Here is a 12,118-nt window from a genome sequence, read left to right on the forward strand (position 1 = left end):
TTCAGAAAGTAAAAAGTCCGAAAAATCAAATTTATTTTTAAAATGCTTATAACTTTTTAAAGCTTTTCTGTATTTGAGTGTTTCATTGATGTTTGAAATCGTCAAGAATCCATCTATCCGACAGTGTATTGATATGTTGGGGTCCAATGAAAGTTTTGACCGCTATCTCAGATCTTCCGGTAGAAAAAAAATCTAACTTTAAAAAAACGATATCCAATTTTTGCTTTGCTTAGCTGTATTTCATTTCCCTATCAACCGATTTTCAAAACTCAAATTTAAATTTTTTGACGTTAATTTGATCATTATTTTCATAGAACATACTTGGTCTGTCAAAATTCCAAGTTCTTCAGTATATTGGAATGATGATAAAGAGATTTTAAATGTGCGCTTCGGGTCATATTGACCCGAACGGCATGGGAAGGTTAACTTGATCCAAGGCCTAGCATAAAGTCCAATGCTAAATTTGGGGGATCGGACCACGGAAGACGCAATAAGCCTGAAATTTGTATAGAATTATGAGAAATTTTGTTTCGAAGGAACATGAAAACCCAGTTTTGCACCAATTTTTTAAGTCTCTATCGGCCGATTTGTTTCCATCAAAGTTATACACGAAGCTCTCACCTTCCTTTGCGGTTAAGGTCTATTGACTCAAACTGTACTTTCTCGAAGCGATATCTCAGGAACGGTTTAAGCTTGATACATAAAATTTTCTGACTTTTCCTAAAATGAGGAGCTCAATAATTTCTCATTTTAAGATTTTTGAATAGGGTTACCAGAGCCACCCAGCAAAAAAATGACAATTACCCGTTTTGGTTCATATAGATCCAGATTATTGTATTGGTTATAAAATCAAAACTACCGAACCGATTTTCATAAATTATACCATTTTAAAATTGTCCTAACGTCTGCTATTAGATGTTTCTAGAAAGTTAGAGTTTTGATTTTTATGGTCTTCAAAAAACGAACTTAAAGCCGAAAAGTCCTTAAAAAATTGGTGTTAGGCATCAAAGATAACTCATTTTGTTGAAGTCGAATTGAAAAATTTTCAATAATTTTATAACTATATTTTCATGAGGATCTAGGAATTGCGAACGATATCGTGCTTATGATCACCGGCAAAACTATCGAGTAGGTAGAAAACCATGCAACGGTGTCTGTAGGAAGCGTCTGCATCTGGATGGAAGTAGTCAAGCTTCAAATAGCCCACCATAAACCGAAGTACTACTAGTGATCAACAAAAGAGTTGTGGCGCATATGGAGATTACTGTTGGAGAACACACCACATCTCCGAAGCAGCAGCTGAAATACCTTGGAGTAATGGTCGACAATCGCTTAAGTTTCAGTGCGCATCTCAAATACTGCTGTGATAGTGCGTCGACAGTTATCGACTCATGCCGAACTGTCATGTTTTAAAGAGTTCTTACATGCTGAGAGTGAATTCGGTTTTTAGAATGACCACCCTCTTTAAAGTATAGTTTTGTTGCTGTTCTGCGTAAGATCAATTTCAGAGACCCTAGATAAATTTAAGGATGTGAAGGGTATACTGGTGGTTATAAAATTAGTTTACTTAACTAATTGTAACGCTGCAGCTCGCTTGGAACACTCTATGCAAAAATTATTCACCACCTGAGAAAGATTATTTTGCTATAAATACTGTTGTACTTTCACAAATGATAAAGCTGTTTTATAAAAGTATACTTTACTCGACAAAAGACAAAACTGGAATGAACAAAATTTTCACTTGTTGATTTTCCTTAGTGATAAATTGGTTGCTATGCTAGTAGGGAATACACTCGCCTACTAGTCGGATGGTAATATTTGTCCCTTCTTTATTCTCAGAATACTAGGTATGGCTCCAACCTTGATGGCATTCTGATCCGTTGAGGTCGTGGTGGTCTGGAACATGAGAGAATAGGTTCTGTGGTTGGCTGTAAAGGACTCTCCATTCTTCAACGTCCCCCGGGAATTCAGCTTGATCATCTGCTTGAATGGTTGGGTCGAGCTGGGATTCTGGTTCGTTGATAGGAGCATTGGAACACGGTTCTTGATGTGTTGGTACTGGTTTTCGATTTGGTGAAACAACTTCTGAACGCTGTGATGGTGTTATGTTCTGCTGGTTCGGTGACGGCAATCCAAACATGTCCATGAGAATGTTGAGTGGTGAATTGCAATCAGCTGTAGTTTCCGTCGTTCGTGCCTATTGTAACCTTAAGAACTACTTAACTAGAATACTTGAATTGTGCTGGATAGTACCGATAATTCATCTATTTCCAAGTAGTTCTATAATCCAACTCACATTCAATCACTCTCTCGTTTTCTGATTGCTATGATCGATACCACATTCCTCCCTTACTTTTAAATGAAGATTCCTTCTTCACCGAAACCTTCATCTAGATTGTCTTAAGTCTCACGTCGACATCGAAGAATATGATGTGCATTATTCTCCCAAGTATTCACCAGGCTGACATCTATTGATAGCTTCACATTTTCTTATTACTTCACACACATTATTATTCATTAATCTTGTCTCAGAAGCGGTATGTTTCCTTTAAAGCTGTGGACATCATAATTTCCAACCCGCCATAACTTTTTTTTAACAAGTGGTGAGTCCGTTTTATTGATTTTTTTCAACCAAATGCAAATCAACCTTATTATCCTTTCTTAACAATTGGCGAACTTGCCTTTTCTTTCTTTTTAATGGCGAACCCGCCTTCTCTTTTTTTCTAATAAATGGCGAAGGCACCTTCTACTTTTTTAGCAAATGTCGAACCCGCCTTCTCTTGTTTTACAAATGGCGAACCCGCCTTCTCTCTTTTTTTTACAATTGGCGAACCCGCCTTATCATCATCCAATGGCGAACCCGCCTAACCTTTTTTTTACAATTGGCGAACCCACCTTCTCTTTCTTTATAATGGCGAACCCGCCTTCTCTTTTTTTAATGGCGAACCCGCCTTCTCTTTTTTAATGGCGAACCCGCCTTCTCTCTTTTTTTTTAATGACGAATCTCCTTATCAGATTTCATCCAATATCGAACCCGCCTAATCATTTTTTTTTAAATTGGCGAACCCGCCTTATCTTTATTTTAATGGCGAACCCGCCTAATCTCTTCCACTTTTTTCTCGCGCATTTCTGTTTCCATGGCGAAAGCGCCAAATGTTCTTTTTAAAAATGGCAAACTCGCCTGAATGTTACTCTTTCCATATAGTGAATCCGCCTTACACATGTTTTTCACTGGCGGACCCATCATATCGAAACCGTGGTTATGTCCAGAACTACACAACATAAGTTCTGTTAAACTTTACTTACCCACAAAGTCTACCATCGCCTTGCCTTCTAACAAGTGTTTCTATTCACTTTGCAGTTCAATGTCCACATCGTTCTTTTTTGTAAGAACCGATCTTCCTAGAAGATCGATCTATCAAAGAGCGATTTCAGGCTTCAAATTTTACGGTGGATCGATCCTATGAACGTCCATCCAAATCGATTATGGAGATCGATCTTTTTTAGTTTTCATTCTCGTCGCCAATATTGTAACCTTAAGAACTACTTAACTAGAATACTTGAATTGTGCTGGATAGTACCGATAATTCATCTATTTCCAAGTAGTTCTATAACCCAACTCACATTCAATCACTCTCTCGTTTTCTGATTGCTATGATCGATACCACAGTGCCGTGGTTTGGAAACTTCCGAAAATGTTGCGTTGCATCGTTGGGCCGAAGTAACTTCTCTGGTTCGAACTGGATGGAAAATTTTGGAGAGAGGTAGTGACCACAAATTAAACATCTCGATCCAGTCCAGACCGAAAAGATTGAAGTTTTGATTTGTTACGTAGCACAACCCAGATTTCGTGTTCTTGTCCAGAGTGATGTTACAAGGCAGCTGACCAATGGTGTTGAAGGGTTTTCCTGATGCGGTTTTTGCTTGGATACCGGTTTGAAGGAGATGTGGAGAGCCAAGTTCCTGCCACGAACGCTTGGAGATGGTGATGTCGGACGCTGTATCAAATTGCATACGTAACATCATTCCGTCGATGGTGACATTCAGGAACTTTCTTTACGCTGCGCTGCTTCCACGGTTGATAGCAAAAACTCCGTTGAATTTTGGTTTTAAATTTTACTTCTGTTTCTTGCTTTTGGCAGATGGCTTCGCCGAAAAGCGCTGGCAGAAGCCTTCCTTGTGGCCCGTTTCGTTGCAGACTTTGCACTTGTAATTTGAAAATAAGCAATCAGGAACAAAGTGCATGTCTCCACACTGCCAACAAGGACTCTTTGGGACGCTTGACGGTTCCCTCGGTGATGAAGCGGGTTGATACGACTGCTTTTTCCGGTTGATTGCACAGATTAAAGCCGTCGTTGCCAACTCGTTAGTTGCTTCTGTTCCAGCATAGTCGTGTCGGATTTGAGGTTATGTAAACGTTGGCATTCGGTGATCAGGCTTTCCAGTTTACATTCCCCTTCGCCTTCGGATTCCAACTTCGATAACAATCTTGTTCGGATGTCAGATTCCCTCCTTCCCCCTTCAGCTCAAAATCCTCGCAGCGTTTATTCACGATTCCGGCGTACGTAACGTAATCATCTTCCCCGTGCTTCGTAATTTGAAAACATTGATATCGCTTGTTGAATAGTGAAATTCGAACACCAAACAACTGTTTCAACTTAGTGACGGTGTCGGCAAAAGAAAATTCACGTGGATGGTTTGGCAGAATAAAATTCACATACTTGCCGTGAACGTTAATGCTGAGGCTCCTCAACAGCAGGCGAACTTTTGCTTCGTCATCCAGATTTTCTCTGTCTTTCAGAAACAGGTCCTCGAACTTCTGGAACCATCGATCGAATACCAAACCGTTTTCGGTATCGTAGCAAAACTCCTTGATGTTTGACGCCAATGACTCGATGATGAATTCTGGACCGCTTGCAGGCCGGACCTGGGCTTCTTGATTGTTGAACCGTTCCATCATAGCCATCAAACGAGCGTTTTGTTCAGCCATCTGTCGGTTTTGTTCGGCCATCTGACGATTTTGCTCCATTATGATTTCAAGCAATCTTGAGCTTTCGGTTGGTGGTGCCATTTTTCGTTGATTGAAAACGTGCGTTCTTCAATTCTCGACTTTATTGGACAAAAGGCAAAATTGGAATGAACTAAATTTTCACTTGTTGAATTTTCTTTAGTGATAAATTGGTTGCTATGCTAGTAGGGAAAACACTCGCCTACTAGTCGGATGGTAATAAATACTTAAATAGATTATTATATAAAAACGGAAAATGAAAAGCAATCTGTTTGAAACATACTGAAAACTTTGAAAATTTTATTATAAGTTGATAAACAGGTGTTTTTTCGTTCATCAAATAATTATTAAGATTTCTTTCTATTATAATGTTTAGTAGTCATGTCAAAGAAATCCAGGAATAACCCATGAAAAAATAAGAATGCATCCAAATGTATTCCCAAAACCAACTGATTTGAATCTGTTTGAAACGATTTGCTTTTCAAATAGCCCCCCACCAAAAGCATCTTTCCACACCTAAATACTTACCGCCAGACCGATGTTCTTCGCCATCTTGGAATCGGTGATGTTGGCAAACGGTTTGTCCGCACCCCAACACTCGACGTACTTGGTCATCTTGGAGGAGGGACGGTTGCGCATCAGAGGCCCCGGGGTGGCCACCATCGGGGACCGGAGGCAGTCAATGTTCGTAATCGACATCTTCCGCATGTCGCCGAAAATAGAGCTGGAAGATTTCCGCCGCTCGGCCACCGACGCCATTAGACCTGGATTTGTTTAGAGAGTTGAGAAAAAAGAACGAAATATGTAAATCTCTTAAAATCGCCAGAAAATAAAAAAGTTTCCAGGTACTCATAAATCATAAAAATGCTGATTATGATTGAGCGCTTATTTTCGCATTTTATTTTAAATCTAATAAAAACACGAGCCTCAAACCGTTAAAATAAGTTAAAGCTCCATTAAAGTTATGATCCTGCAACCCTTTCCCCACCTTCAAGGGTAGTAGGAGAGGAGCGGGCTATATGCGCCTATTAAGCAGAACACTGATTTAATCAAATATCACATCGAATATGTGTACAAAAACTATATACACGTGTGCAGGCATCTGTTTTCTATACATTGGAGTAATTTTTATGCTTAAATTTTCTTCTGTTTCCAAGAAAATGATTTTATTATAAGTGTTGTCTAAAATGCCGAACCTCAAACCGTGCGGGCTAAATGCGCCTATTTATGTTTTGAAAAAAATTCCTGTTTTTAGGGCAATATTTCCGTATAATTTAATTGAAACTGATAGAAAGTAATAATTTCCGTACGACAAAGTTGAAGTTTTATAAAAATCTATGTATATAATAATTTTATGGAATAAAAAAAAAGTTAGGGTTGCCATACTATGAAGGCAGTTTATCCATGAGAAAAACTTTATCAAATCTGTTTTTAGATCTTCCATTCTCTCTTAAGATGTTATTCAGAGCTAAGAATTGAAGGTTCAATGATGAAAATCATTTATTTATTCTATTTAACCTGTTATTTTAGGATGGAGGCAATTTACAAACATGATGGGGGCATACAAAAGCACTATATTATTCCACTATATAATCATTATTAAACCTCCACAAAAGCTGAAATATGATTAAATTCAAAAGTTCATTTGAGTAAGAAACAAAAACCATCCTAGTTTTTGATTTTAAGCTTCATTACGTATAATTTTTAAAAGTCGAAATATTACATCAAAATGTATCAAAACGTTGTATGATTTTTTAATTTTTTTTAAGTTTGTAAATTCATAAAATTCTTTCTTGCCTTATGTTCTAAGCGTATTACCCTCAAAATGCATTGGTCAGATAAGCTGTATAGTCAGCCATTTCTTCAAACAGCCGTAGGGTCATTTAACCCGATAGGTCCATTTTGGAAACCTTTCCCCTACGCTTTGATGGGCCACTTTATTACTTCCATTTGAGATGAAAAGAGCAACTGAAGCGCGTTAAAATCCACTTTCAGCTCAATAATGGAAAAGAGGCTTAGCGAAAGGTGTTTGTTTGTTATAGAACGGATAGTTGTTGTTTTCATTGAAAGGTTTCGGGCGAAAGCATTCACTCCGAGTTGAGTTGTTAACTTAGAGCGAGTGGCGAAGAAATTTGATTTTGCGAGCCACCTACTCTTCACCTCTTTTCAACAATAAATGCGCGGGCGACAACAAATTGCTTTGTAAATTCTATTACTGTTTTAAGCTGCTTTCTAGAACAATACTTTCTCGTTTGTGAAATTGTTGGCGTTTTTAATTGAGTTCTAGTAGGTATCACAGTTTTCCAGGAAGGATTATTTTTATGTTCAAATCAACTTCTCGGATGCAATGTTTGAAAATGTACACAGTCGATGGGTGTGTAGGGATATCAATTCCTCGATCATTGAAAAGTATGCCCATTTGGCTTTGCAATATTTCACTGCCTTGATGTTATACCGTCATTTGGGGGTCATGTTACGCTTTTCAACTTCAATGGCTTCTTAAAACTTAATGTCCACAGATAATTATACCGATTGGATATCAAAAGTTTTAAGGTTGATGGGACATCAAATTGACGTAGTCAGAAAAAAATATTGGTTTCACCAGTCATTTTTAATTTCACAAAAACATGCGATTTTCACCCTACTGAAACTGATGGGTTTCCTTTGTTTTTATTGAAAAATAAAATGAAAACGTTTGAAAATTTATAGTTTTTGATAGGTATATTTGTGTATATTAATGATCGATGGATGAAATTTTGTAATCAACAAACGGGTTGTGCAATTCAATCATATTCCAGCATATGGTAACGAAACTTAAAAGATGAATCTTTGATTTGAACTTTGATGCATTTTTGCCCAGAACGGTAACAGAATTATAGAAACATTTATTTAAAAAAAGGTAATTGTCCGAAAATATTTTTACACCAACTGTGTTGGTATAGAATAATAACAGCAATTTAAAGTTTGTTGGTGATATCATTTAGTTATTCCGTTTTACTGGGCAAAGTTTTTTACGGCATCGAAAAATGTCTAAGTTCAATGAGAATTAAAAACTTTAACCCTTTGATGCATGACTTTTTTCAAATGAGAATTGCAGTTCAGTGAAATAATAACATTTTGATTCGAATAACAAAACTCAACAGGTTTGAAGTCGTTATTTTGAGTATTATAAAAGTTTTGAACCATAAAAGTTGGAAAATAATTTTTGAAATTCTTAGTTTACTTCAAGATGGTTTTGCTAATTTCTTCAACACAGGAAGGTGTTTGTGATTGATTGAAATGAAAAAATAGTTAGAATTTGCAAATCTGAAGAAATAACAGCGATTTTTCAAAAACTACTTTCTTCAAAAAAAAATTTAATTTTCGCAATTTTTCTGTATACTTTGTTCGATATCGCACACATACCTACATTGAAATATCGTAAGAAAAATACCATGGGCTAATTTTTTTTAATCTCTAGAATTTTTTTCTCTGAATACATCAATGAAAAATTTCCACGCGTTTTCGAGATATTTTGATTAGAGTTGTTTCAAAGCAATAATATGCATTAAAGGGTTAATATACTATCTCACGATGTGAGAAACCGTCACCATCATTTTGTTATCATTAAATGATAACCTCATTACATCATACTAAAGTTAAAATTAAACAAGTGTTGTGGTATACAAATATTGTATCTTATCCTGCTGTTGCATGAAGTTCCGTTTTACAGTATGTAGTATTATCATTGAATGTTTGATAGATGCAATCTGTAAAACTTAAAATGAAACGAAAATTGTTATTTTTTCGTTAGTAAATTTAGTGCTTTGAATATATATGTTCATTGAGTCTTCGGAAACAACATATCGTTTTCTTAATTTTTTATAGCTGTTGTTGGACAATGACATTTGAGTATTTTTATTCAAATAAAATTTCTAAACATTCATTAAATAAAAATTAACCTTCCTAACTCAAAATAAGTATCTTGAACAAAATTTTGAAGTTAATCAGAGCACTAAGTTTGTTATGTTCCAATGCATTCACAAAAGGTCGTGCAAGCGGGGGTTAAACTTTTTTTTTCAATTTTCAGGCTGATACAATAAGGTTGTCAGACAAAGCACATATCCGGGCCAGACAATCCAGGTAATGTTTTTCGAAAACCTGGCAAAATCCGGGCATTTCATTTCTTAATTGACGACAAAAAATCCGAGCAATTTCCCGGTCAAAACTCAGAAATTACTCAACTGAAATAAGAGATTTATCAAAATTCATAAACAGATTCAAAATCGTATTTCAGGCTTCGAAAAATCCTTTTATGATTATTTTTGCAAAATATGCTAAAAATGTTGTGTTGGTGGCTAAATAAAAAAATTTACAACAAAATTTAATTTTTGTTTTGTTTGAATTGCTAAATAAAGTGAAAAAAATCCGGGCGAAATCAGTGCATTCTTCAATAAAATCCGGGCAACCGGAACTGTCCTCAAATTTTGTAACAAATATCCGGGCAAACCCGGATAAAACCGAGCAATCTGACAACCTTAAGATACGATAAAATCTGTTTCACATAGAATCTGGTCGTATCTTTTCATTTACTTCAATTGCCACATCGCGAATCTATAGGCGATGGAAGCGCTGACGAATTTGGGTGATGGTTTTGCATTAGTTGAAGTGGGATGCAGCTATAATTTCACCCAACTTTTGACAGTTCTAAAGGGGTTTTTCTTAAGGAGAGAAAGAATAACTTTTCGCTTCCATCGCCCATTGACAGTGTTTTGATCCGGATGGTTTGTTTACTTAGTGGTGAAAATTTCATCAAGATTGAAGCAGCAGTCAAAAGTTATCGACGATGGAACGCGAAAGGCGAGAGAAAATTCTGCAAACTTACATGGGGAAACCGACGTGGTCAGGGGTAAAGATCGCAAAATTCCTGAAATATCCAAAATTGACTGTAAATTCGGTGCTTAAACGTTACCAGGAGACCCTTACGGTGGATCGAGCAAAACAAACCAGGCGTAAAAGTGGAACATGTGACCGGAAACTGCGAGCAAAGGTAATTCGATCAGGTCACAATAATCCTGGAATCTCCTTGCGTGATTTGGCGAAAAAGTTCAAGATGAACCACAGTACAGCTCGACGAATTTGTTTGCGGGAAGGCTTGTGGTCGTATCATGGAAGCAAACACCCCAACAGGACGCTGAAACAAAATCTGGTTGCCAAAACCGGGGCAAGGAAGTTGTACGAGAAAGTGTTGACCAAGTACAACGGATGCATTTCGATGGACGACGAAACTTATGTCAAAATGGATTTTGGACAAATACCCGGTAACAAATTTTACTTGCGAAGCGTAAAGGGAATGTTGCGGGTAGATTCAAGTTTGATTTCGCAGATAAATTTGCTCGTAAGTTGATGGTTTGGCAAGGGATCTGTAGTTGTAGGAAGAAGACTAAGATTTTCATCACTGGGGGCACAATGAATGGAAATGTATTCAAAGAAGAATATCTCCAGAAGAGGGATGGCAAAACTCTGGTCCCACAAAGTTCCGGTGAAGTTCTAGCCGCCACTACAGCCGGGATGTCGTTAAGTGGTATAAGGAGAACAAGATCGATTTTGTTGAAAAAAGTATCAATCCACCAAACTGTCCGGATTTTCGTCCCATCGAGAAATATTGGGCAATAGTTAAGGGCAAACTGAAGAAATGTGGCAGAACCATGAAAAAACCCGCTCAAATGGAAAAGTGGTGGAACAAGATGGCGAATGAGGTTACCAGCAGTACTGTGCAGAAAATGATGGGTACCCGATCAGGAGGGAAAAACTAAATTATATCAAGATGAGATATTTTGATACTCAATTTTTTCCTATCTAAATGAGTTATTATTCAGTACTCGTAGGATGTTAAAATATCTCAAATTATATCAAAAAAAAATTATGCAATCATAGCTGAATTATATCAATTTTAGATATGCTCCTTACAAGATTATATCTCGTTCAGATAGCATAGTTTGATATTGGGCAGAACAAAACTGTGGAAATCACATAATGCCAAAGTGCCGACATAAGAACGTCCGCGGTGTATAGGTACGGGAGAGGACCATTACGATAGCGATTGATAAAGACCGAACTCATGACGAGTGCCTGTGCCCGTAGACGTGTCTTATAATATGCACTGCGGATATTGAGTTTGACCCACACAAAAACCTATCAAAATTTTAACTTATCAAGAGATGAGTGCGTCGAGAAAATTTTCTAGTGGAATGTCAATAAACCACATTTTCTGCTAAAACCATGCCCCATTTTTGGTTTCCCAAAACTTGGATTCAATTTTATGAATTTGTTTAGCAATACTCATAAACGTACGGTTTGGACCGTTGACTTCGCTGTCCGTGTTTCAGAAAAAGTTGTACGTATATCAAAATAAGATATAATCATTTTATTTTAGGACAATCCGAAAAAAAATTTTGATCATTGAAAATGAGCTCAACCCCATTCAAGTCTGTTAATCAGAATAAGATATAACTCAGATTGGAGAAACTTAAAATCGAAAATTTGTAGTACTTAATTATAGCTGAATAAGATGTAAATATCTTGGTGAGATACTCTTGAGTTATTATTTTGATATGCTCTCCTGATCGGGTAGTCCCGATCAGGAGGGAAAAACTTAATTATATCAAGATGAGATATTTTTATACTATTTTTTTCCTATCTGAATGAGTTATTATTCAGTACTCGTAGGATGTTGAAATATCTCAAATTCTATCAAAAATCTATGCGATTATAGCTAAATTATATCAATTTTAGATATGCTCCTTTCAAGATGATATCTCATTCAGATAGCATAGTTTGATATTGGGCAGAACAAATCCTATCAAAATTATATCTTATCAAGATATGAATGCTTCGAGAAATTTTTCAAGTGGAATGTCAGTAACCCACACTATTTGCTTAAGCCATGCTCCATTTTTGGTTTTCCAAAAATTTGATTCAAATTTATGAATCTGTTGAGCGAAACTTATTAAAGTACAGTTTGAGCCGTTGACTTCGATGTCCGTGTTTCAGAAAATGTTGCACGTATATCAAAATAAGATATAATCATTTTATTTTAGGACAATCCGAAAAAAATCTTTATCATTGAAA

General features: G+C 36.6%; 1 protein-coding gene across 3 annotated transcripts in view; it reads right to left on the reverse strand.

Annotated features, from left to right (window-relative positions):
- The window catches only part of LOC129748880 (adenylate cyclase type 2), a 289,164-nt gene that overhangs the window by 88,594 nt on the left and 188,452 nt on the right, over positions 1 to 12,118 (reverse strand). For all 3 annotated transcript variants that reach the window (XM_055743660.1, XM_055743661.1, XM_055743662.1), the window contains one exon: positions 5,537 to 5,772. In XM_055743660.1, coding sequence (XP_055599635.1) covers positions 5,537 to 5,772 — 236 coding nt within the window. The remainder of the gene's footprint in view (positions 1 to 5,536; positions 5,773 to 12,118) is intronic.

The sequence above is a fragment of the Uranotaenia lowii genome, chromosome 2 (assembly GCF_029784155.1).
Source record: "Uranotaenia lowii strain MFRU-FL chromosome 2, ASM2978415v1, whole genome shotgun sequence".
Taxonomy (NCBI): Eukaryota; Metazoa; Arthropoda; class Insecta; order Diptera; family Culicidae; genus Uranotaenia; species Uranotaenia lowii.